Genomic DNA, 27301 nt, shown 5'->3' on the forward strand with positions numbered 1-27301 from the left:
TCCACAACTAGACTGAAGAACAAAAAAAGCACAGCAACTTGTCTGTTCCCCTTCCCCCAATTCCCCAATTAAAAAAAAAAAAAAAAGAAAATAATTCTATATTTACAATAGCATCAAAAAGAATAAAATACTTAGGAATAAACTTAACGGAAGGCTTGTACACTGAAAACTGCAGTGTACTGCTGAAAGAAATTAAAGAAATAAATAAATGGAAAGACATCCTGTGTTCATAGATTGGAAGATTTAATATTTTAAAGCCGTCAACACCACAGGTTCAATGTAATGTCAATGTGATCCCTATTGAAATCCCAACGGTTTTTGTAGAAATAGAAAAATCCATCCTAATTTTCATATGGAATCTCAAGGGGCCCAAATTGCTAAAACAATCCTGAAAAATAAGAACAAAGTTGGATGTCTCACACTTCCTCACTTTAAAACTTAAGACTTGCAAAGCTACAGTAATCAAACCAGTGTGATAGTGGAATAAAAATAGACATATAGACCAATGGAATAGAATAGAGCTCAGAGCCTTGAGAATATTATGCCAAGTGAAATAAGCCAGTCACAAAAACAAATAAACAAAGCCTCCCCCCACCTCCACAAATTCTATATGATTCCAGTTATATGAGGTATAAAAAGTAGTCAAATTCATAGAAAGTATAATGGTGGTTACCAGGGACTGGGGGCAGAGGGTAATAGAGGGTTGTTGTTTAATAAACATAGTTTCAGTTTTACAAAATAAAAAAGTTGTGGAGACCCATTTCACAACAATGTGAATATACTTAACACTACTGCACTGTATATTTAAAAATGGTTGACAGTAAATTTTACGTTATATGGTTTTTTATCATAATTAAAAAAAAAATAGAAAGCCCTGAAGTAAATCCTTGCATATATATCAAATGATTTTCGAAAAGGGTTCCAAGACTATTTAGTGCAGGAAAGGACAGTCTTTTCAACAAGCGGTGTCAGAAAAACTGATTATCCACATGCCAAAGAATGAAATTGGACTCATACCTTACACCATATACAAATGGATAATAAACCTAAACGTGAGAGCTAAAACTATAAAACTCTTAGAAGCAAACATAGGGGAAAAGCATGACATTGGATTTTGCAATAGTTTCATGAATATGACACCAAAGGCATAGGCAACAACAGAAAAAGATAAACTAGGCTTCATTAAACTAAAAACTTTTTGCATTAAAGGACACTATCAAGAAAGTGAAGAAAACAACTCACAGAATGGGAGAAAATATTTGCAAATCATGTCTTTTATGAGGGTTTACTATCCCGAATATATAAAGAGCTCCTACAACTTAACAACAAAACAACACAATTAAAAAATGGGCAAAAGACTTAAAAAAATCTCTAAAGACATACAAATAGCCAATAAGCACATGAAAAGCTGCTCAACAACAATAGTCATTAGGGAAAAATAAATCAAAACCATAATGAGATACATCATACGCTTTAGGATAGCTATCATAAAAAACCCTTTTTATGGCTGAATAGTATTCTATTTATGGATATACCACCTTTTGTTATCCATTTGTCAGTTGATGGACAATTTGGCTGTTTCTACCTTCAGGCCATTTTGAATAATGCTGCTATAAAAATTTGTGCACAAGCTTTTGTGTGGATGTTGTAATTTCGTTTGGTTATATACCTCGGAATGGAATTGTTAGGTCATTTGGTAACTCTGTTTAACTTTTTGAGGAATGCCTGATTGTTTTCCAAAGCAGCTGCATCATTTTACATCCCCACCCAGCAAGGTAGAAGGTTTCTAATTTCTCTACTTCCTCACCAACACTTGCTATCTGACTTTTCATTTCTAGCCATTCTAGTGGATATGAAATGGTATCTCGTTGTAGTTTTGATTAGAATAGAAATTAGTGAACTAGAGAATACAAAAATAAGAGAATAGAAAAAAAAGTCAATGAAATTGAAAAGTGGTTCTTTGAAAAGGTCGAATTGGAAACCGTTAGCTAGGCTGACCAAGAAAAAGATTCAAATTACTAGAATCAGAAACGAATGAGGAGAAATTGCAACTGACCTTACAGAAATAAAAGAATTATAAAGGAATACTGTGAACAATTGTATGCCAACAAATTAGATAACTTAGATGAACAAATTCCCAAAAAGATACAAACTACTGAAACTGACTCAAGAAGAAACAGACAATATGAATAGACCTACAACAAATGAAGAAACTGAATTAATAACCAAAAAGCTACTGCAAAGAAAAGCCCAAGCCCAGATGGCTTCATTGATGAATTCTACCATACTTTTAAAAAAGAATTAGGGCCGGCTGAGTGGCTCAGTTGGTTAAGAACTCAAAGTTGGTTTGAGCTCTGAGCAACAGCGGTTCAAGTCCCGGCCCAAGCTGAGCAGCCGCTGAGCTGCCAACAGGTGGCAGGATGGCTCAGCTAAAAAAAAAAAAAAAAGAATTAATAGTAATTCTTCATCAACAATTCCAAAAAAACAGAGAGGTCACACAGTTTGCAAGTGGCAAGGCTAGAATTTAAATCCAGTCAATCTGCCTCCAGAGTCTACACTCGTGACCACTGTATTACACTGTTTCTCCAAATAACTGACTAAATTCGAACACATTATAGGACATCAAGTTATTACTTTTTATTATAACTGTTGTAGTTCACCTTAGTATTTGTGATTTATCTGGTCTATATAGAATAGGGTTGATATAGGTACTGGAGAGAAAATCATTTATAAATTGACAATGGTGCTGTATTTCATTAATGGAGCAAAATCATGGCACCTACTAAAGCTCTTTATATGTTTTTATTTCAATATTTTCTCACAACAATCCCATGAGATAGACTATTATTACTTCCATTTTCTAGATGAGCAAACTGAGGCCCAAGGTAGTCACCCAGGTAACAAATGGCAGGGCCTGGATTAGAGGACACAGCACCTCTCTAGTGTGACCCATCTCATGTTTCACCCCCGTGACAGAGAGCTCTTGGCAAGCAGACACCCAGTCCTATTATTCCCCTGTGTGCCCTCTGGCTGACAGGCAGAAAAGGGGTATGCTCCTTCATTGTCTGCTGATTGAATCAACAGCTGTCCAAAACTGACTGTTAATAACCCCTCAATTTAGATACTTTATTCCCACTCAATTTCCGTTTAGCACTGAAATGATGAACGATAGGCTCTCTTACTTGTTTAGCAGATCTAATATTACATATACAGTCACACACCACATTACAACATTTCAGTCAATGACAGACCATATATACGACAGTAGACCCCAAATAATTATAATGGAGCTGAAAAGTTCCTATTGCCTAGTGATGTCATGGTGATGCTGGTGTAAACAAACCTACTGTACTGCCAGTCATATAAATGCATGGCACATACAATATGTACAGCACATAATATTTAATAATGATAATAAGCGACTGTTATTGGTTTATCTATTGATTATACTTATTTTAGTGTGTACTCTACTTATAAAAAGTTTGCTGTAAAACAGTATGCTGTATTATGCCTGAAACAGCTTCATACATCTCATGTTTACGTCTCTTGATTGCATCACTTTCTTTTGTGCTTGATTTAATTTCACATTGTTTTGTACAGTAACATGCTGTATGGGCTTGTTTCTAGGAGTAACAGACTATACCATACAGCCTAAGTGTGCATATAGTAGGCTATACCATATAGGTTTGTGTAAGTATACTCTATGATGTTTGCATGACAAAATCATCTAACAATGTATTTCTCAGAATGTATCCCCATCATTAAGTGGTTTATGACTGTAGTTATTATAATATGTAGTTCAAAGTTATTAAACTCAAAATTTCAAAGAACACACACACATACTTATCCCTTAAAATAATAGCAAGGAAATCTAGGGAATATTTTAAATAGGAAGATTGCTTTTACACTCCAAATTAAGAATGCCTTCTATTATTTTGGAATCTCCTAAAACTGCAACTTTTGCCATGGGAAATAATAGCTGCACTAATACTATATAAAATTCTATTTCCTGAATGAAATAAGGTACTTGATTAAATTTTAGCTAGAATATTTTCTGAATGCGCACACAAAATACATTAACCTATAAGTTACTATATATTAGCATTATATATTACTAAACTAAACTCTTCCCCTAAAGAATTAATGACCTCTTTTGGGCAGTGATCCATGTACCAGTCTCCGAATCAGCCTCAACTGGAAGCTGTAGTGAATGCAAAATAACTCTAAGTATTTGGGGGGGAAATGATTTTTTCAAGGTAATTATGCCTATCAGAAACTAAAGCAACAAATAACCACACACATTTATTTTTAACAGCTGATAGCCCTTTCAAAAATATAATATTAAAAAAATGTTTGAAATCCATCTGCTTTCATCTTCAGTTAATATTAATCATTATTTGCTGGGAAAACGGGATGATTAGTTATACTGTTGCCTTAAAGTTAATGGTTTATCTAAAATCTGAAAAATCTGCTCACTACTTTTATTGGTTTAAACTGACATTTATGTACTTAATTTTTATTTTTAAAAATTCTTTCTTTAATGTCCATTCTTTGGTAAATTTGCATCGTCACCCTAGAAATAGCATTACTGGTTCAAAAATGTAAATCTGAATCCTTCTAATGGCTCGTGGTTGCAGTATGATACATGGTTTATTGGAGGAACTTTGGAAGAAGTGAAACAACTGGTCAGTGTGACCTTGGCCAGTTACTTGCCTTTGAGCCTTAGTTTCCTCACTTACAAGATGGAAATAATGATCATACTAACCTCAAAAGGTTGTTGTGAGGATCGAAGACCTTGCATAGGACCTGGTACAGAGTGAAAAGATCTGACCCTACTTCCCTCCTTTACACCTCAAGTTGCCTACACATACCAAGCTATTTCGTGTCTCTGTCCTGTCTTCACATAGGTTTCTGACTGAGGATGCCCTTCCCAGCATTTGCTAGAAAGTTCCCCACCCCATTTCCTTGGGTCTGACAGATGCTTACTTGTCATTTAAGACCCATCTGCAGGATCACCTTCCTCACATGAAATTATATTTCTCACCTTGTTTTAGAATTACTCCTTAACCAGGCTCGAGGATGCTAAAGGAAGGACCAAATGGCTCATTTACTTCCATATTTCTCAGCACAGCAAAATCCCTAGTACATGTTAGATGGTCAAGAATTACTGCAGACTGCACAGAACTGGGTTTTCTACCATACCACAGTACTAACAAAGTATCAAATGTAGAAAAAACTAAGACAGAACCTTCCAGTTAGAACTATATTCACCAGTTTGATAAGAATCAGATTCTTTGTTTTAGATTCAAGGTGAAATTTTTTTAAAGTCACTTTACTGTATGCAGCTAGGCCACCCTACTCATGCACAGAAATAGTAGGAGTAAATGTTTCTGTCATTTTTATTTTTTCTTCCATGGCAGCATACTGCTTTGGATTTAGAGTACATGCTGACTTCACTGGGACTGTTTTCAAACAATGGAGCACACTGATGTAGTTTTCCTTTCAAACGCAAGGGTGCCAGCTATTGTGCTAGCCCGTCACTCACCTCAGCCACCTGCTGGGTCCCCACTCTGTGCTGAACCAGCCCCTCCATATTTGTAGCCATGGTGAAGCAAGATCATTAGAGAACCTGTTTGAAAAGATGCAGCAACTTCTATCAGGTGGGGAGAAACCAGGCTACTTGAAAAATATCAGAAATCAAAATTCATCTTTGTTACTGTCTTGTGCAGATATGATGCCCTCTATAGAACACACAGCTAGTAGGCTAAGCATATCTGGATATGCTGCATCAGGTTCTTCAATTACAGGTACAAAAATTAATTAGTAGAACCATTTCAATTTGGAAACAAGCCTTCCCCTGGTAAATATAGACAGAGACGAATTTGGAACTTTAATTATCAGGTCTCTTGGGTTGTAACAGCTTGGTTCACCTCTCAGGGAGGTGGGAATCACACATTTTTGTATAACTCCTTGTCACAGTATGCTGAATAAGAAGGTGGCTATCTGAGAAAGGTGTGAGATCAACTTCAGATACACAAGCACTAGATTGCTATCAACTATACTTCTGTTACCAGTGGCAATGTGAGAAGCAAAACCCTGCCCAGGTGCTAACATACCTCACTCATAGGTTAAAAGGCAAAAACTATCATAACAAAGAAAGAAAAGGAGACTGTATTACTAAAGTGGGCTAAGAACATGGCACCCATAAATTTATCAACTTATATTTTTAAGTCCTCATTAAGTTAGAAAACCAGATAATTCAGCTTTCTATTAATAGAAAAAATAGTGCTATCATTTATAAAATTGAGGAAGATTATCTAAAAAGTAAAAACTGTGCTAACCTCCTGAGTCAGGATCATTTGGATGCTAGCTAGCACTGTTGATGAAAACAGATTCCCCCTGGTCTCTTCATGTCATAAAATATAGCTCCCCTGAATAGTCCCTAAGCCCTTTCCATTAACTCTACCACAAAGAATTCAGGATAAAGGGATTCCACTTTGTAACTAATTCCTGGAAAAACCAGAAAGACTTCATTATTGACTGCACAGGTCTCATAGTTAACAGTAGAACAAAGCTCTGGTATAGTTCCAGCATTTACATATAGAAACTATGTTACTACCAAGTGTGTAATATACACAAATGAATACACAGTTCATTTGCCTGGCCCTTCCTCAATCAAAAACTGAACTATTTTTGCAATGCAATTTTATAAAATGTTTTCCTGTAGCTCTTACCTAAAGTATTATATGCTCTGATCTCTCTGAAGCTCTTTCACTCTCTGGTAACTTTCTATATTATTCTATTCACTATTAGATAGCCCCTTCTATGATCATAATTCCCGTTCAGATTATTTTAGTGTTAAAATATAACGAGAGAGAAATGGGAGCACAAAACCATGATTGCCAAAAGTAAAATAACTGGCCCCTGCCTTCAAGGAGTCAAAATCCTAGAAGAGGAAGTACTGTACCAGCTGCTACGAGGATACCAGATCACCAGTGTCAGTGATTCATCTTCCCATAACAGGACAAGGTCTGAAACTGGGGAGGTGGTGTTTCTGATTATTCATTCTTTTGATAAGTAGTTAAGACTTTTATTTGTTTACTTTTCCTTGTTTCTAAGAAAAAAGCATAGAGAAACACTTTGGTCTTTTCTCTGTTACAGTTTGGTTTCAACTGACAAGAAAAAAAGCACCACTTCATATGTACCAAAAAGTCAATCGACTATTGTTAAAAAACACAATTATTGCATATGGAAAGTCTAGAGTTCCATTTTTTCCCCTCAAACAGTAAATAAAAGCTCTCTGAGAAATAAAATGGATATAGCCAATAGGTATTATATATTAAGAAATAAAATTCAAATATGCAGCTGCAACTATTAATTTTATCACTTTTAGGTATTAGCATTTCTGTTGCTGTTATTAACTACAGTTTGGTATAGAAATGTATGAATTTGAATATCTCAGAAATATCATTAGGGAAATATTATTACTGGGTAGTATAGAAATAGAGGACTAGAAAGGCATATCTTTCTATTGGGTTTCCCTAAAAAAAATAGTTTGATCCTTAAGAAGTTTTGAGTTTAAGTGGATTTTATAGATGACTGGATGCCTGATAGAGATGACTTAGTAACTCAGAAAACTGTCTGTAATGACTTACTTTAAAACTAAATTTGCGGGGCTGGCCGAGTGGCTCAGTTGGTTAAGAGCTCGCTCAAGAGTTTGAGCTCTGAGCAACAGCGGTTCAAGTCCAGCCCGAGCTGAGCAGCCGCTGAGCTGCCAACAGGTAGCAGGATGGCTCAGCTTAAAAAACAAAACAAAAAAAAAACAAAACAAAACAAAAAATTAAAAAAAATAAATTTGCAGGATCAATCAACCTCAGATACGATTTGGGGGCTCCAAGATACTGCTAACGATCAGTGATTATAGATATTAGGTCACAGAGAAGTAGTAGTTAACCTGTTTAGCTTAGAAAACCTAAATATTCTGGATATCAATTCTTTGTTGATTATATAAATTATAAATATCTTCTACTCTGTAGCACATCTGTTTAACTTTCTTTACGGTCTCTTTTGAAGAAGTCCTTAAATTTAATAAGACTGAATTTGTCAATATTTTCTTTTATAGTTTGTACTTTGATGTTTTATGAAAATCCTGTCCTACCCCAGGGTCATAAGTATAATTTTATGTATTTTCTTATAAATGTTTAAGAGTTTTATCCCTCACATTTAAGTCCTCAATCCATTTGCAAATTGATTCTTGAGCTTGATGAGTGAAAATCCAATTAATTTTCTTCCCATATAGTCAATTTTCCAGCACCATTTTTTGAACAATCTATCCTTTTCCCCACTAAACTGCAATGCATCTCTGCCATATCTTGGGCTTCCCCTGTATGTGTGGATATAATTCTAGGTTCTCTATTTTATCCCATTACTGTTCTACTTATCTTTTTCCATGCCACCACCATGATCTTATTACTGCAGCTTTACAATGCATCTTGCACTTTGTTAGAGCAAGTGACCCCAATCCTGCTCTTTTTCACACATCAACCTCAAACACTCAAGACCTGAAGCAGCAATCTTTCCTTATATACTTTAATTCTTACAATTCTTGATCTCATTGTTGGTTTTCTGCCTCCAAAGCAGCTTCACGCATCATCAACAGCAGCTTTGGAACTGCTTAAAAATAGACAAAGAGGAATGTGCACCTTCTGGAAAAATAAGCAGAGACAAAGAATGAGAATAAGAGTGTGAGAGAGACATTTAAAGAGAAACCATGGAAAGCAAGTGCTTTCAACAAAGATTTAAATCCAGTGACAGCAGATAAGAGAGAGGGTAATTTCAAAAAACATTTTCCATTTCATCATTTTTGAAAATGTTAAATCACAAACCATATACTATCCTCTTTTATAAATAAGAAAGATAGAGGCTTCTTCCTCCAGGATATCACAATGTAAGAAGTAAGTAGAACAAAATCCTCAGGTGACGTCAGGAAGGGAAAACATTTAACTCAAGTGCATAAGGGGAAAGAAAAGGAAAGATAATGTCAGCGGGTAAGACTCGGACCTGAGAGAGCTTCTTTTACTGCTACCACAGCCATAGGTGGTCCTAGAGACAGAAAGGTCACATAGTGGGAAGAAGAAGGTAGAGTGCTCTGGAAAGGGTATTGGGTTTCCCCCTTGAATATGAAGCCCCAGGGAACAGTGTTGTGTCCACATGTAGTTTGAAAAACCACAGACACTAGTACAATATAATTTTGCATTTGAAGTCTGAAAAAAAAAACTACCTATTGTTTTGATACTACAAATTAGACAAAGCACTTAAAAACAACCTTCTTGGCTGGTGGAGCTAAGGATGACAATACTGACAATAACTAATACTTACTGAGTGGTTACCATATACCAGGCACTGTATTAATAAGCTCTGTGGGCAGAACACCAACTTTGCTCTTGGTAGAAAAACTTGAAGTCTTCAAATGCTGAGGCTGGACCCACTTAGCTCCCTAACTCTGGAATATTACCCCCACACAACAATGTTCCCAGAAAAGAACCTGATTAGTTGCCAAAGGAGCTACAGGACCAAGTATCTTAAACAAACACACACACACACACACACACACACACACACACACACACACACACACATATGTATCTGCTACAAAATATTTTCCTATGGTAGTTTTAAACTAAGTTCAACCACCACCTATCCTTTCAAAGAAACTTATGCGAAAGTCAATGAACTGCTGAGAATTAAGAACAGTAAGAAAAAAAAAAGAGGAAAAGGAGAAAGTGCTTGTCCTTGAAGAACTTTAGAAGAAAACCAGTAATGGCTGCACAATGTAAATGTTACAATGAGTGTCCAAAGGAAGGAGCATCTCCCTCTGCCTGTGGGAGCCAGTAACAGTTTTACAGGAGAGGAGCTATTGGGTTGTCGGAAAAGTCATGATGCATTTTTGCAATGAACGACATAGAAAAAAATACGTCAAGACTTTTCCTACAACCCAATATTTAAACTGGGTCTTGATGGAGTAGAGATTCAGCAAGCAAAAAGGGAAGGTGGGAGAGAGTTCTAAGCAGAGGACAGTTGATATAAACGACAGGTATAAAGAGAATGGCATATTTGAGAAACAGCCTACAATCTAATTATTGGCAAGGTCAGGGGAGGAGAGAGGCTGACACCGTAGACACTGGAGAGGTTTGGCAGAGAAATGAAATGATCACATCTGGATCTTCAAAAAAATCCTTTGGGCAACAGTGTGGAGATGATAGAAAAGGACAGACTGTACATGGGAGGCCGGTTATAAAGTAGTGGCAAAAAAGGCTAGGGATGAACGCAAAATCTTCAAGTTAAACTGAACTAGTGAGTTTTTCCTGTATAGGACACAGATGATAACAGGGCATCGTATATACAAACTATTAATACAGACCACAAAATGATGGAAGTAAAACTATTATTGCTTGGCTTTACGTGGTGGTAGGTTTTAAAACAAATTCTTGCAAATACAAGTAGATCAACATTACTCTTAAGAACAAAGAAACAGAGAGCACAATGGTGATTTTGAATCAACACTTCTAGGCTCACAAAAAGTGTATACAGCTAACCAAACTTTGCAACCAGGGTTCCTTAGTCAAGCAGAGCTACAGACAGACTCCACTGCAGTGAAAGTTGGGCTCCAACTGGGAACACCTGAATCCTCCCAGTCAGTTTCCAGAACATCTATCTCAGCTATGCTCTGCACAGGGGCAGGTTAAGAGCCAGAGTCTCAAATAACAAAAAACAAGCCCTGGGACAAGGAAACTGTCTCCACTGACAGGAATGGGTGAGCCTACCTTTCCCTTCACAGTCAACTGATTCACATCATTCATATTTATGTATTACGTAGCCCATAATTATATAACACTCAAAATATTTACTGTGTTGACATTTTGTCATTGAAACAAATATACTGGATTCTGAGGCTTTGACACTAAGTTGATCTGATAATGAACCGAGTGCGGTTATTATGAATATTAGATCTTAAAAAGTATGGAAAGGGCCTAATGACTAACACTGTGCCTGGCACAAAGCAGACACGCAACACATAGCAGCTATTATTGGTACAAGGAAATGGTGCCACTTTTACTTTCTCAAAGAAATTTGAAAGCAATAACTCAAACTGTAAAATGTGTATTGTATTTAGGAATAGGTCTCTCGTTTTAACAAAAGAGTCATATGAAATTTAACTATATTTATATGTATTATATACTCACACAGCATTTGTAATTCATTCGGTTAAACTGTACAACTGGGCAAAATAAAAGCTCTGATTTAGAATAAATCTCACAAATATTAAAAATAAAGCAATTCCTCATAACTATTTGCAAAATACTACTGGGAATAGAGCTTCTTGATAGGTACAAGGTATTCAGTATAAGTTTTCTTATACTATGATTATTGGAAGTCTTTTTATACTCATAGAAAAATAAAAACTAAACGATCTACATAGCCTGAAAGAGAATTAAAGAGAGCGAGAAATACACAGCTCAAGACTTGAAATCAGAAAGTGGAAATCAAGTGGCAGATTTAATATAAATGTTCATCAACAGAAAAGAGGCTCACAGAGATGCCTCTAAGGTCAAGTTCATACATCGTGTCACCAGAAACCCTGCCACTACTCAAACTCAAAAGATTACTTTTGGGTCAGGTGATTTCCTGTCCTCCACAAGGAAGGACAGGTCTGGTACAATTCTGGACTATAAGAAATAGGCAGCAATGGTATGTGTGTGCTGGGGCTGGGGAGGTGAAGAGTGAAAGTGGGGAAGAGAAGTAGTTCTCACCTACATGGAATACCTGTGCTACCAGAACAGTGCTACAATTTTCTGTGTGGAGACTTCCCTTAAAATATCACTCTACACTGTGGGAGATTTTCCTCACCTTAAAGGGCCCAAGTGTAAGAGTGATAAGGACTTTCTTCATTTCTATTAGTGTGAGCCAGGGATAGATGGATGGAAGGATAGATTTCCTAAGAATCTACAATGTGCATTATATCAAACCAGGAATCGTTTAATTCTTAACATACCTTCTGAGTGGCTATTACTAGCTCCACCAATACAGACAGAAAAAAAAAAATCAAGACTCAGAAGTTTAATCAGCTTGTTTCAAATCATCCAGTTAGTTAAGAGGTGGACCTAGGCTTCCAACTCCAGCCTGGCTCTAAAAACATAATATTCCCAGCTGTATGACAGTGCCCTTCAAAACAGTTTCCCAGAAAAAGGAAGTCAAGAGGCAGGAATTTTAAAAAGTGACAGACCAGATAATTATCTACGGGAACAAATTGCTTATATCAATGAGCTAGATCATTTAATAACTTATTTATAAAACCACTAATTTCAAAATACAGCAGGTACTCAAATAACATCATCGTTTTGTTCAATGTTGTTCTGTTATAATGTTGATGAGCTGCCGTAGGAACTTAACTCTTACTTATATTGGGTTGTCGGAAAAGTCATGACGTATTTTGTCTGTTTTTCAAAGATCAATCAATTATATTGCCCGTTTTGTTCGATAACCTTTTGCCATCTTTCAATGAGCTTCATAATTCCTCGTTCATAGAAGGACCTGTCTTTATCAGCGAAAAACTGAACAAGGTGCTGATTTACAGCCTCATCTAAATTGAACATTATACCACACGAGGAGTTTTGAAGAGAGCAAAACAAGAGCAAGGTCAGGCGAATATGGTGGGTGTGGCAACACATCTCATCCAAGCTCGAATAATTTCTGACAGGTGATCAAACTTGTGTGTGGTCTCGCGTTGTCACGATGGAACGCAACTCATTTACAATTAACAAGTTCTTGACGTTTCTGGATGATGGATTCGCTCAAACTGTCCAATTGCCGACAGTACACATTTGGATTGTTTGGTTCCTTGGTAGGAGCTCAAAAAACACGAACCTTTAAAATTCCACCACATTGAGAGCATAACCTTCCTCTAATGAATATCTGCTTTCGATGTCATTTGAGGTGAATCATCACGTTGGGATCAAGACTGTTTGCGCATCACATTGTAGTAAACAATCCACTTCTCATCACGTTATCAGTCACTTCAAATAACGATCGTTTTCCTCACGTTTAATGAGCATATTGCAGGGCCGGCTGAGTGGCGTGATGGTTAAGAGCTGGCTTGGGATGCCAGAGGGCCCCGGTTCGGATCCCACATATGAGGGCCAGTGACACTGCCCTCTACAGCTAAGATGCTGAACAACAGCTCAACCTGGAGCTGGGTTGCCATGAGTCACCGGTGACAGCATAGGCTGCAGCCCCTGTTGCAGTGGGTTGCCATGGGCTACCGTGTGTAGCCAGCAGCCAGCGTGAGCGGCCAGCAGCCGCCGTGAGCAGCCGTCCAGAAGCCGGCGACTGATCTGCCTTGCCCGGGAAGAGCCCAATGATGGTGCCAACTTGGGCCAGTGAAGCAACGTCCTCCACAACTAGACTGAAGAACAAAAAGGACAGCAACTTGTCTGTTCCCCTTCCCCCAATTCCCCAGCGCTGTTCCCATCCCAATTGCCCAATAAAAATCTTAAAAAAAAAAATGAGCATATTGCAGGTGTTTATACGTGCTGCCAAATGAACTTAACTTTGAGTTCATGCGGAACCCAAATATCGAGCTTGCTTATGTATCCCATCTTCTTCAGGTGGTCGTGAATGCTTGGATGATGGATGATCAACGTTTCTGCAATCTCTTGTGTCGTGTAACGTGGGTTTGACTCAATCAACGCCTTTATTTTGTTGTCATCAGCCTCGGTGGGCCTCCCTGACCGAGGAGTGTCGTTGAGATCAAAATCACCAGCACGGAATTTCGTGAACCATCGTTGGCACTGATGTTCTTGTAGAGCATTGTCACCGTAAACTTTATGCAAGTTTTCACAAGCTTGATGCATGTTCTTCCCTTTGTGGAAGTAAAACAGTAAAATATGGCAAAAATGCAGTCTGGTCTTCTGTCTTCAACTTGTTGTAAAATCTCCAAAACTCAACCAAATCGCTGTGTTTTTTTTTAGAATGAAGCTAGAACTGTCAGCTGTCAAATGACATAGCAATAACATAGATGCGAATGACTCCAGTACTTCCAAAAATGAACTAGTGTCATCTGTGGCAAACATGCGTCATGACTTTTCCAACAACCCAATATCAATTAGCCTATGGTAAAATTGATTTCATCATGTTTTGTTTAAGTTGCAGAATCTATCGACAACGTTAAGTGAAGACTTACTGTATGTGATTTATGTTTCAATATTGCTCACAAAAATTTATGACCTACCTCTACCCAGACAGTAACATGACAATTCTTTTGGAATTTGAACATACTTTCCCTTAAGTTTTTACCTACATAATAATCATATTGATTAAAATAGGATAATTTTATTGTCTTTTTTTAAAGTACAAATGTTTACTGCAAAAGTGCACAAATCATAAATGAAACAGCTCCATGAATTTTCACTAAGTGAACACACATGTGAACGCCACTCAGATAAGTACCGTATTTCTCCATGTATAAGATGCACCCTTTTTCGAAAAATTTGGGGTCTAAAAACTGGGTGCATCTTATACAGTGGCTGTATGAGCGCAAAAACAAGCGCGAAAAAAGCAGGAAATGCAAATAAAAAAACTACAACCACTGTATAAGACACACCCAGTTTTTAGACCCCAAAGTTTTCAAAAAAGGGTGCGTCTTATACATGGGGAAATACGGTAAACAAAACATTACTAGCACCCCAAAAGTCTCCCTTATACCCCCTCATAATCATTTACTTCCATTTTCTTCTCCTGACTTGTATTACCATGGATTGGTTTCTCTTGTTTTTGAGCTGTAATAATTTTTTGTGTGTCTGGCTTCTTTCGCTCATTATTTTTGTGTTAACCGTGAGTAGTTAGTCCATTTTCATTATTGTATAGTATTACAATGTATGACCATGCCACACTTTATTTACCCATTCTATAACTGATGAACATTTTGATTGTTTCTAGTTAGGAGCTCTTAGGACTCCTGTTCCTATGAACATTCTTGTACATGCCTTTTGATGCAGTGCTATCTTTTCATTTGAAAAAAATTGTCTTTTACTCCTTCAGAAAAGAAACATTATAAATTTAAATTTCATTAAAAAAATCTGCATTGTATTAAGTCAACAAACATGTTCTAATTACTAGTCTTTTCAGACAAGGGCTGACCTATACTCTGTGGTATCTGCTTTTTACCTTGGTAAAAAGTGATTTTTTTCAATAATTCCAGGCTCAGTCACCTAATCAACCTAGTAAAAAGATGCAGAAGCAATGGGGAGTGTATGAAGCGAGAAGCGATAGAGAGTGTATGAAGGTGGTACACAGAGGCAGGCAGTTACTGAAGTTTTTAAGGTACATGTGTGGGCAGCCAGGTGAGAAAGTTTTACTTTTTGCATGGCTTTTATCAATACATGAACAATAAAGGTAAACAAGGTGGTTCCCAGTAAAACCAAGAAGCCATCCAGTTTGAGTCTAGCCCTAGCCACCTCTCATTTCTCCTCATTCTTCAGTAGCATTCACTCAGTTTTTTAGGCCCCAATACCTTCGTTCACACCTCACGCTAATCCAAACAGGAGAGAATGATATCCTCTTTTACACCTGGAATGAAATTCCTCTCTATCAACATTTTAACATTTCCAGGGATTAGAATCTTTGGGGTTACTGTCAATAATTATGGAATGAAAGGCTCTGCCTCCTATTAAGGGACTTCAGGCCTCTTACTGCAGTGGAAGAAATCTTTTTATTGTCCCTAAAAATCACTTTGCCTCTGAGGTTGGCTTTCATCATTACAGGCTACCTGGAGTCCAGGGGTAAATCAGAAAGGAGAGCTGAGCATCTGAGCTAGCCTATTCCTTTCCCATCCTAACAATTCACCTCCCATCCCTCTACTCCAAGACTCCAGGTGCCAGGAGTATGAAACTGCTTACTCTCCCCCTAACAATGCCCCCTGCCAATGCCCTGATATGGGCTTTCATCCTGTCTGTCCACTCCCCCTCATCACCACTGTGAGATATGCTAGTCAAGTTGCTGTTCCTAGGCAGTCCTGACTTTTGGTACAGAGTTCCTGTTGCTCAAAACTCTCTAGTACTCAGGACACCTGAAGAGAGAATGGGGAGCAGGTAACAGAAGTAGGTGACAAGGGATATGCGGAAGGAATGGCAGGATGGGGGGAATTACAAAGAGAATCTCTGCTTCCAGTCATTTTAGGTTGAAGGCAAGTGAAACTCCAACAAGTAAGGTAGAGCATCTTTTACAATGTGTGACAAGAGCATAAATGTGTCCGTCAGGTTAAAGATGATTATCATACATGGAGAAAAAAAAGGGCAACATTATTTAAATTCCCCATAATCAACAATAAAGTAAAAAGAGCTAAACTAAACTCTAGCAGGGGAGTTTTGGACTTGATGAGCTCTAAGATGGATTCCTTCACAGATTCTCCCTATGTGGTATTAAGGGGGATTAGTGCCTGGTCTAGGAGGTGCTTTGGGACTGAAGGAGTATATGGCACAGAGGTAAGAGAACTCAAAGATAAAAATCCCCAATGAGAACCCTTAATATGTGGAAACACCCAGGCAGCTGGACTCACAGGCCAAGGGTTCAGTACCAAGGTTGAAGGGGGCTGCTCCACACATATTCACCTACCTTGTTCTCTATGTCATTTGGACAAGTGGCCCCTATTCCTGGCCCCAATCTCCGTGTTGGTTGCCCCCCTCCCCATTTTATAAGTGGGAAATGTATAAGCCTCAGAGAGGCTACCCACTCAAGGTTCCAGAGGCAGGCACTGCAACTGTCACTTACCGTATTTGCCGGCGTATAAGACGACTGGGCGTACAAGACGACCCCCTAACATTTCCACTCAAAATACAGAAGTTGTTATATACTCGCCGTATAAGACTACCCCCTCTTCCGCACACCTTCCACACACCAAATAAAAGGTAAAACAATATCAGATTTGATTTGGCCCACTGAAGTGCAAACAAGCGTATTGTATTTCGTGTCACCACATAACCGTTTTGGCGATGTTGAGCCACCATGTCTGCTACATGTTTTTCGAGTTCTGGCCAGTGTGGGGTGCCTCTTCTTAATGCACACTTACCCCTTGGCATACTCTTTAATGCTTTCTCATTTGATTTCCAGTCCCGAACCATCTTTTCTGTTACTCCATATTGTCTTGAAGCAGCACAATTATTATTTTCCTTAGCAAAGTTTATAACTTTCAGTTTAAAATTTGCATCATACTTCTTTCTTTTGGCTGGTGCCATGATAGGGATGATAGGGGTTTGACTGGTCGACATTTTCTATGCTGTACTGTACAATGGTGCAGTATTGTGGTTGGCTGTTGGCTGTATACAAAGCCTGATTTGATTGGTCCCTGCTCCCTGTTTGCCCGCCCTGTCACTATAGCAGTCTGGTCCACCCTTGCATCAGCATCTCCCTGGGACCTCACTAGTGCGCAAGTGCGAGCTCTTCAACATTCTAACAGGCACCATGATAGCGCAAAATCGCGAATCTTCAATGCATATGTAAAGAAATATACGGTAACCCGAATTTACCACACTCGCAAAATCGCACACAGCCGACCATACACCCAGTATGGTATCGCGATTCGCGATTTTGCGCTATCATACTGGGTGTATGGTCGGCTCTGTGCGATTTTGCGAGTGTGGTAAAATCGCATAACAGCAAAATCGCATAACAGCCGAGCATACACCCAGCAGGGCTGCTGATGCCTGAACGGTATGTGGAATGAAGTGGGCGGGCATCGGGAGGCCACTATGGCACGGGGCAAGCACTATGGGCAGTCTATCTGAAGTGTACCTGGCGTATAAGACGACCCCCCACTTGGAGGCATATTTTTCAGGGCCAAAAAATCGTCTTATACGCCGGCAAATACGGGTAACTCCTTGGAGACAAATGTTATAACTTCCCAGGAATCCTCATAAAGTGAAGTCACTACACATAGGGTTTTTCTTCCTTCTGTAAAGGAATGTTCATGAAAACACAACTTCAAGTTCACCTTAAATACAACTATTGAATGCAATAAATAAGTAGTTTAATGGTATAGAAAATATATAGCCTTTTCATTAAAGTATCAGTTCTTTGGTTACCCTGAGTAATTATAATTAGCTCAAGGAATCAAAGATGTTCAATAAATAAGTGACACCAAAAAATTCTAGAACAGGATAAAAAAAAATCAAAAAAATAAACAAGGAATTAAATAAAAATGTGACTGTTATTGCTTTTAAAATATGATAAACATTTTATTTTTAAAATCTGTATTATATAAAATAAATTAATTAAAATGTCCTATTTACAAGACTTTCCAGTGGAAGCTTGGCATATACTTTGCAAAATCTGCTTTTAACCTTGTTAAAATTAAAAGGTGATTTTCATTAATTCTGTTGCATGAATCAATTTATCTTTGGAAAAACAAATATTTAAAATTAATGGCTACTGAGACTTTCAACTCCAACTCCCTGCAAACTCACTAAAGGCTTCTCTGTTTTCAGATCCCCTGTGATAAACAAAGACCAGCATTTTGAATTTCAAGAAAATCACATTGGTGCTTTTTCAATGAAAGTAAATGACACAATTATATCTGGACTATTTATTAGAGTTCCATGTGAACTCATTAACTTTCATGTAATTTAACTTGTAATTCAACTAATTATTAAATGATCTATTTCTTGTCTAAAAAAATAAACGTAAATCAACATATAATTGATGATAAATTATTGATAAATAATTGATAAAAAGAAATTCATCTGGGTTATCTTATCCATACACACGTCTCCAGCCAGTGCCATATCCGTATAGGGCCACTTCCTAAATTTATCCAAATCCTGTAACAGACATTTTATTGTTGGCACTGCTATCTGAATTTCCAAACACGCCTACATAAAAAGGCACCATTAATGAGCAGCAACTTAGTTATTAGTGAAATCATAAATTATCAATTCATTCACTCAACAAATAGTGTCAGGCTAAGTGCTGGAAATATAAAGGTGAGTGAAATGATTCCTGCTCTCATAAAGCTTACAGCATGATAGGGGAACAGATATCAATCATATAATGGAGTATGACTACAAAGTGAGATGAAGGTTATGACAGAATAAAACAATCTGATCTAGATTGGCAGTGGGCATCAGAGATGTCTTCCCAGAGGAAGTGATGCTTGAGCTGAGGGGCAGGACTGGGGTGGGGTGTGGGGGCAAGCACATGAAAGATTTTAGCCTGAAGGATCAGTAAGTGAAAGGACCTGGGGTCAAGGTAAGCCACATAAGGAAACTGAAGGCAAGCCAGTATGTTTAGAGCATAGGGAGATAGAGGTACAGGAACAAGTCAATGATGAAAACTCTTAGAAAGGTTTTAAAATAAAGAGCAGGAAAAGGGCCTCTACCCATTCTAGTGGGGCTTGAATAATGTAATGCCTAAGAGTTTTTTGTAAAGGACCCCATATTTTTGTTAGTGCTATTAGTTCCATTACATTCTTTTCTAAATAAACTTTTGGTCTGGATGCCAAGAGTGACTAGCAGAAAGCAGAAGCGCCAACATTAGAACCCCACTATTCTAATCCAGTGTGTTGCCCCTACACCACACTGCCTAGAAATTTCATTTATATCATTTAACTAGTCCAATGTCTTTACCCGACATGTAGTGCTTCATAATGAGAATAATTCCAATTATGAGTACTTACTACCAAGTGCCAGGCATTATGCTAAGCTCTTTGTTTACATTAACTCATTCAATATTCAATTCTAGAAGGAAGATTCTACTATTGTCCAGATGAGGACACCGAGGCTCAGAAAAGTAATTTACTCAAAGTCACACAGCTAGTAAATGTTGGCACTGTTAACAACACTAATTAGTTTCAGCCTATAAAACACTGTATGTACGGAACAGAACTCATGTATATACAACCACATTCACATATACTTGAGGACAACCAACAATGTCTTAGTCCTCTCTGTATCCCCAGTCTAGCACTTAATGCCTGGGGTACTAGTGGGGCTCAGCAAATATTTGATGAATTGAAGATGGCTATGAGAGACAGACAAAGGATTTGAATCTGGAGGTAAAGTGACTTTCTGAGGCTTTTCCCTCAAGTCATATATTCACTAGTAATTCATTTGATGGGTATATTTTGCTTGAGTCTTCTTTCATTTTTATTAAGTTGAAGATTTATTCTCCATTATCTTTGTCATATCTTACAGGCTTTAGCCTGGAGTTAGAATGGGATAATGGAAAGCACAATGAACTGGTTCCAACCACTCTCCAGTCGCAACTGTCCTGTTCTCCATCACACCAAACGCTTTCCCTTCTAGGCGTTTACACTGTGGTTCTCTCCACGGAAGACTATTCCTTCCTTGGGTTCCTCCATTCAAACACCAGCTCCTCAAAGAGGCCATCCCTGACCATCCAATCTAAATTAGTCTCCTCAGGCTTTCTTTAATACATCATCCAGTTTCATTTCATTTCTTTCCTGGAATTTACTGCTCTTTGAAATCATTTCTTTGTCTATTCACCCCCACCTCTAATTCCAGGAGGACAAGGGTCTTCTCTAGAGGGTTCTCTGGATATATATATCCCCAGTGCCCCAAAACAAACAATCATTTAATCAACGAATGAGAAGAGAATTACCTCAGATTCACCTGTTCTCTCAAGCCCTCAAAACCCTTAAGCTTTCCTCTCCTGGTGCCTCTACATCCGATTTTCAACAATAACACCATTTTCACATTACTTTTAAGGTTCATAAAGTATCCTGGACTCCACTTTCTGAGTAAAGCCCCTCAAACGATCCTGGGAAGGGAGGTCCGGCCTGGCAAGAACGCTCATTCTCCCCATTTTACAATCTATGAAACTGAGCTTCAGAAAACAGGGTTCGCCAGGGGTCGCGCCGGAAATACGGACAGGAGCCCCGAAAGGTGTCGATTCCGAAAAGCCCTTCCCACGAACCAGTGTCGTGGATTCAAGATACTTCGTCACCTTTATTACTATTGTTCTACAGTACTCGTTCTGGACCCATTCCAAGACAAGGGAGCCGCTCGGGCCCTCACCGGACCCTGCCCGTCCCAGACCCTCATTCCAGCCGCGCCCCCGCGCGCCCCGCCCCCGGCGTCCGGGCAGCACGCCGCGCCCGGGTCCTCTCCTGCCCGAGCCAATCAACAGAACTTGGGGTGGGGGGGCGGAGTCTCAGGCCACAGCAGAGTATCAATTGGTCGGCCCAGCCGTCGCTCACAAGGTCGCGCCCCGTACCCGCCTTCCTCCTTTTCCACCACCCTCCCTTTCAGAAAAAACGGCGGTTGGGCCACGGCGGCCGCCAACGACACACAGGGCGCGGAGGGACGAGGAGCCGAGGAGGGAAGGAGGGACTGCAGGGAGGAGGAGGCTGCGAAGGAGGAGGAGGGGAGCCCAACCCAGCCAGAGCCATCTCCGTCGAGAACAAAATGGCGGCGCTGGCGGAGGGCCAACTGTGAGGCGGGGCTGCGGCCATTCCCCCTCCGCCCCCACCCTCACGCCGGCCGGGCCGGTCAGAGGGAGCCGGCTTGCTTCGCCCGGCGCGGGCAGGGAGGGGAGGGGAGCGGCCCGGCCCATTATGCAAAGCGTCCGGCGCCGCCGCCGCCGCCGCCCCGTGGCAAAGGTAAAAGGGTCGGGTTCAGCCGCCGCCACGGCGCCTCCATGTCCGCGCGCCAGGCCCGCCCCCTCCAACGCTGGCCGGAGCCCGCCCCGGCCCTTTTTCAATTTTACCTCGGGATTTGGCGCCAAAGCGGCCTCAAAGCAGGTCCCGTGTCTGCGGCGGGCGGCCCCCGGCGCGGAGGGCAGGGCGCGGGGAGGCCGGGCTCCCGGCGTTAGCGGATGGCGGGAGCCCCGGGGCCGCAGGCTCGCGAGGCAGCAGGCGAGAGACGAGACGCCGAGGTGGGAGCGGGGGCGGGCCCGGGGGCACCGCTGGGGTCGCGGGGAAGGGGGGGTTTGTTATTGTTTTTGTCAGTGAAAGGTCAGAGTTCGTGACCCCGGTGCCGCCGCCGCCGCCGCCCGCGCGCTGGTAGGAGGAGGGCGAATGTTCTTCTTCCTCTTCCCAGCGCCAGCCTCGCCACGGCCGCGGGGGGCGGGCGAGCTCGCGATTGGCTGAGCCGCGCGCGCGCGCCCGGAACGCCGCGGCCGGCGCTGCTCCATCCGGCCCCTCGCGGCCCGCGGGCCGGGCGGCAGCGGAGGCCAGTGAGATCCGCGCTGTCCGCGCGAGGGTCTCGGTCCGGGACTCGGCCGGCACAGCTGTCAGAAGAAAATGGAATTTGAATGGTGCGGCCGCCACTGTTCTCGGTGTAAAGAGTGGGTCGGTCGGTTTAAAAACCTGGGGACTCCGAGCACCGTTATTCGTAAGCAAGCCCGCTCCTCCCGGGGGAGTGCGAACTCGTCAAGGCTAGGCCGGGTTTGTGTTCTCTCAGTGACCCTCCACCCCGGCCTTCTGCCGAGCTGAAGTCTTTTTGTTTTTGTTGATTGAGAATTGCAGTTTGTTGATTGCAGTCACACAGCTGAGCGCCTGTAGGTCCGAAGTGGGTGGTTTATTGGGTAGGTGTAGAACTATTTGGGCCCTACTCGGTAAAGATGGTATTTTATTTGGGTTTTAAAGGTTCGAGGATGTGCCAACTTCTGGTAGTATCAGGTTATAAGTGTTGAAACCTTGCAAAACATTTAATGGTCTTTTAGTGAATAAATGATCCAAGTCTTAAGTCCATGCCTCTCCCCTTCGAGATTTGGAACTACTAAACAGTGATACAGAAGTGTGTATATCTGTATATGAACTCTTTGCAAAATTGTTTCAATATATATAAAGAAAATTGCTTCTCTTGAATCTTAGATTATAGGTTTTCCGTAGATATTTCTCTCAAGTTATGGTTTTGATTTGCTTTAGAAGGTGCAGATTACTAGCCTGGATGCCCTGAAGTGATTAGGACAGACTTTCCTTAATGATCATGCTTGTAGGCCAAAGATGCTCTGCTAATTGATTTTTTTTTCCTGCACTTTCCTGTTTATTTTGAATGAGTACTGACTCCAAAATGGATGGATTAATTTTTCTTAAACAGTAGCCATTTGGGCTTTTATCAGGGTGACCCAAACTTTGAGTATTTTGTCCGTTACCTTATTTCTATTTGACAAGAAATGCTTTAAACACACCGATTTCCCCTTCTTCCTTGTTCTTATCTTGCAAGGAAGTAAGTGGGGAAAGGAGTTAAATTTCATAATGTCATGGTGAAACACACATCCTGAAGCTGGAAGGGGCCTCAAGAGACGACGGTCAAATCCTCTCTGGCAGGAAGATTTTACAGGAGAGGTGGATGAGAACCAGAAAGATTGAGTGATGTGCCTAAGGTAACACAATATTTTGATGGTACATAGACTGCTTTGCAATTGTGGATTTTTTTCAAAAATTGAATTTTTAATGTTAAATATTGCTTCCAGACATAGTATAAAAATTCACACATCGATGAGCTTTGGGGTTTGTTTTTGCAAACACTACAATTGTACTAGATTTTGAAATAAATACTAAACTGATGTTTCTATGATGGCTTACAGTTTTCTTTTCTTCATTTAATACTCAGCATCTTTGTGAACAAGACACTGTCGTTTCCATTTTACTGAGGTACAGGAACTGAGGTCCAGATAAGTTAGGTGACCTGCCCAATGCTATAGGTGTAGTAAGTGAACCCAGGGCTCTGATCTAGTCTTTCTGATGTTAAGGTTTATGCTCTAAACTATGTTGCATTAGTCTGCCCTGTTTATAATAGTATTAAGTAAATTTCCAGTTAAAGATTAGTTTAATATTAAAAGTAGTAGCAAGGGGTCCGGCCAAGTGGCGCGTTGGTTAAGAGCTTTGCTTGGGACGCCAGCTCTGAGCAGCAGGGCCCTGGTTCAGATCCCACATGCGGGCCATTGATGATGCGCCCTCTACAGCTACGATGGTGAACAACAGCTCGACCTGGAGCTGGGCTGCTGTGAGTCGCTGGCAACGGCATAGGCGGCAGTGAGGCTGCAGTGGGCTGCCATAAACTACCGTAAGTGGCCAGCAGGAGCGTGAGCAGCCGTCCAGTGGCCGGCGACCAATCTGCCTCACCCTGGAAGAGCACAATGATACCAACATGGGCCAGTGAAGCAACGTCCTCCACAACTAGACTGAAGAACAAAAGGACAGTAACTTATCTGTTCCCCTCCCCCAACTCCCCAATAAAATAAAATAAAAAAAAAAAATAGGAAGGGTTCATAATCTTGACCTGCTTGAATGGCTTTTCTTTCTCTTAAAACAGATGCATATGCACACACACAGAGATTGCAGATAATATCAGCACAAGCCTATGCAGCTGAGGTCAGCACTGCTATAGTGCCATTTTCTGCTGCATTGAGTTTTTGCTACAAGTCTTTTTAGTAAGAACTCTTTAAGTGGCTTTGTAACACTTGATGGATTTTATAATCACAAAGTATATTCAAGTTGTATTATACTGGCTATACTTTCTTTTTTTTTGACTATTAAGAAGTATCCACATTTGCATTAATGGTGCTTTTAACACATTGTGGACCAGTGACGCAGATTTGCATCTATACATTTAATGCCCCATCCTCAATGTGTTTGACATTGTTTTATCTGCCTTAAAATAAATGGTTCTTGACTGGGGGATGTACTTCAGACCTGCCAGGCCCCCAGTGGTTCTGAAGCAGTAAGCTTCAGGTGGGGCCTGGCATCAGCACTTCTACTGAGCATCACAGATAATTCTGATGCACACTATATGCCTAAACCACTGATCTAATTCCAGAAATACTAACTGGAAAAAACATCAGACAACTTTTTGTTTTTCCTTCTGAAATGCAGGTTAGAAGAATTTTTCTTTTTAACCCTTTGACTTTGCCTAAAGATTATTAATTCACAAGTAGTGATGATGTATCTAGCAGTACCCAGTCCTTGTGTGTGCATTGATCATCTCGGCACCTATTCAGACTGTGAGTCCTGTATTGATATGTGCCTTGATCCTCTCTCTTTCAGCCCTTAACATAGTACCTAGTACAGAGTGGATACGAAGTGGGCATTTATTGAATGAATGCTTTTCCCAGCAGCATTAGATGGTGAACAATATTCATGTATATCATCGTCCTGATTTTGCGGATGAACTCAGTGAAAACAAAACAAGGTTTGGTGACTTCCTTGAGCTGGGATGCAAGCCTGGGGCTTGTAGCTCCTTGCACAGTGCTCTGTGGATGAAACCCAAATGCTTCCTCTGCCCTCTGTGGGTCCTCTGGGCAGGTCCCCTCCCCCCCTACACACACACACACTTAACCAATCTATTCTGCAGTCACTCATTAATTGCCTTTGAGCTTTTTGAGAGCAGGAACTGTATCATGCAGTTTCCTTTTGTACCTATCACAAAGTAAACATGTTTTATTGCCATCCATAGGTTATTTTAAATTTGCATTTAAATGATAAATGTTGAATTGAGTCAATGAAAATCAAATTATGGTTAAAAAGTAGTTACAGATGTGCTAAAATTTTCAAATTACTGTTATCAAGCATAGATTTTTTTTACTTGTAAGGGTATTGCTTTTGTGATAGCATAAAAATGGTTTTCCTTTTTATTTTCATAGACTAGAAAGGCATAATTACACTCATAAGTACTTATGTACATCTTTGTATCCATTTTTCTTTAATAACTTCTGCTTTACTATAGTACTATTTTATAAAACCTCTGTCATTTATGTAATTATTACATTTTTATAAAATATTTAAAGTTCATATATTAGCCTTATTTTTTAGGAATGTGGAACCTGAACAGATGTAATTGCAGAATACCAGATTGCACATTTCTTATACTTACACATTACCCTGTTTAATCGTCACAATTATTAACTTGTTTTTACAGTTGAAGAGGCTGATATCTTAAACAGAGGGAGGATGACTTCTCCAAAGTCACATGGTTAGCGAGTTGTGGAACATTTATTAATAGTTATTTCTGTTTATTCTCTTCTCACTTCTATGATTGTCAAAGTCAAGTGCTGTCACAGTAGAAGGCTACTTAGAAAAGTCTTGACTTGTTTATAAATGGCCCTTGTTCTTCATAGGAAGAGGAAAGAGAAAGACTGACCCTGTGGTGGATTGGTCGTACGGGAACACAGGAACATGGTAAGAGTGAGTTCCTCAGCTGTCTCCAGAATGGCTTTTACTGAGAGTCATGTCCCGTTAGTTTCTGACCTGGGGTTTCCTGGGCCTTGAAAAGGTGTAATTTCCAAATTGTACTTCGCCCATGTATCTTGGAGCATGATGGAAAATTAGATTTTCTTCTCAAAAAAATGTACCTGTACTCAGTTCCCTGTTGTAGAATATGGGTTGCTCAGAAGGATGGTTTTTAAATGTCACCCAATTAGGAACTCAATCTTAAGGCTTGGTAATTCTTTACTAGCTCAGCACCACCTCAAGAGCTAACCCACCTGGAGACTCCCAGCCTTTCACTTGAGAAGTCTAAAAGTTAAATAGTGGCATTCCTTGAGTGAGTTTTGTTTTGTTGAGTTTCTAAAGACTATTTCAATCCCACACAACCTGTTCACTACAGGTCAGGAAATATGCCTTGAATCCAAAGGTTCCTTGGGGAAAAAACCATGCCCTTCTGTGCTTTGCTTTGGAACCTACCCTTCACCTTGGGAAGAGATGGCTTCAGGCCATGGAGAGGTTCTGGGTACATTGTCAGGACTGAGGTTTAAACAATACCAAAGCCTCTTGGTTCTCCCTCCACATTTGACCTCTCCCCCATCCTTCCCTAGTTGAGGTCTTATCTCTGTTCCACGGCAGTGGTTTCCTGAGCTCCCTGACCAGTCTCATATTAGTTGCCTCCCCTTCCCTTCTTCCCTTCTGCTGCCTGAGTGTTCTGAAACAGTCATTCCTAGCCCTCTTCTATTTATAAAGTTATTTAATGGTTCTGCATACATTGCTTAGAGCTGAAGTGAAAACTCAGAGTGAGGTGTGGGGGCAGTGGGAGGCTGAGTGGCAGGTAATCTTAAGGAGGTTTGGAAACTGATATAAACACCATTAGTATATTAAATGGTGGTAGTGACACCTCGGGAGCTCACTATTCGCTTACAGGGGCAGCCCCTCATCAGCATCTGGAATGTGACCCAGAAATGATATATCTTTGAATTTCTCAAGCCAGAAACCCACATTTGTACATGTGAAATCTCTTAACTTTAAAATGTTTGCAATTTATAAATGCAGGCCAAGCAGCATCTCTTTTTTTTTTTTTTT

The 27301-nt window shown here is 40.1% G+C and overlaps 1 protein-coding gene and 1 long non-coding RNA gene across 12 annotated transcripts in view; one reads left to right on the forward strand and one right to left on the reverse strand.

Annotated features, from left to right (window-relative positions):
• NR2C2 (nuclear receptor subfamily 2 group C member 2) overlaps positions 1–22136 on the reverse strand; it is a 101162-nt gene extending 79026 nt beyond the window's left edge. Inside the window, exons 1-2 of one of the 5 annotated variants that reach the window (XM_019645985.1) lie at positions 21775–21821; positions 5546–5629 (exon numbers count right to left, since the gene is read on the reverse strand). In XM_019645985.1, coding sequence (XP_019501530.1) covers positions 5546–5605 — 60 coding nt within the window. In that variant the 5' untranslated portion in view covers positions 5606–5629; positions 21775–21821. Of the gene's footprint in view, positions 1–5545; positions 5630–8600; positions 8626–21774 lie in introns of those variants that run through there. The other 4 variants (XM_019645987.1, XM_019645988.1, XM_019645989.1 and 1 more) reach the window with 4 other exon arrangements.
• A 38-nt stretch (positions 22137–22174) lies between these two features.
• The window catches only part of LOC109384547 (uncharacterized), a 7196-nt gene continuing 2069 nt past the window's right edge, over positions 22175–27301 (forward strand). The window contains exons 1-5 of one of the 7 annotated variants that reach the window (XR_002124424.1): positions 22175–22400; positions 23235–23394; positions 25058–25202; positions 25929–25982; positions 26128–26188. This is a non-coding gene — a long non-coding RNA (uncharacterized LOC109384547). Of the gene's footprint in view, positions 22401–23234; positions 23395–23976; positions 24017–25057; positions 25203–25928; positions 25983–26054; positions 26189–27301 lie in introns of those variants that run through there. The other 6 variants (XR_002124428.1, XR_002124426.1, XR_002124422.1 and 3 more) reach the window with 6 other exon arrangements.

The sequence above is a fragment of the Hipposideros armiger genome, unplaced genomic scaffold (assembly GCF_001890085.2).
Source record: "Hipposideros armiger isolate ML-2016 unplaced genomic scaffold, ASM189008v1 scaffold_96, whole genome shotgun sequence".
NCBI lineage: Eukaryota > Metazoa > Chordata > Mammalia > Chiroptera > Hipposideridae > Hipposideros > Hipposideros armiger.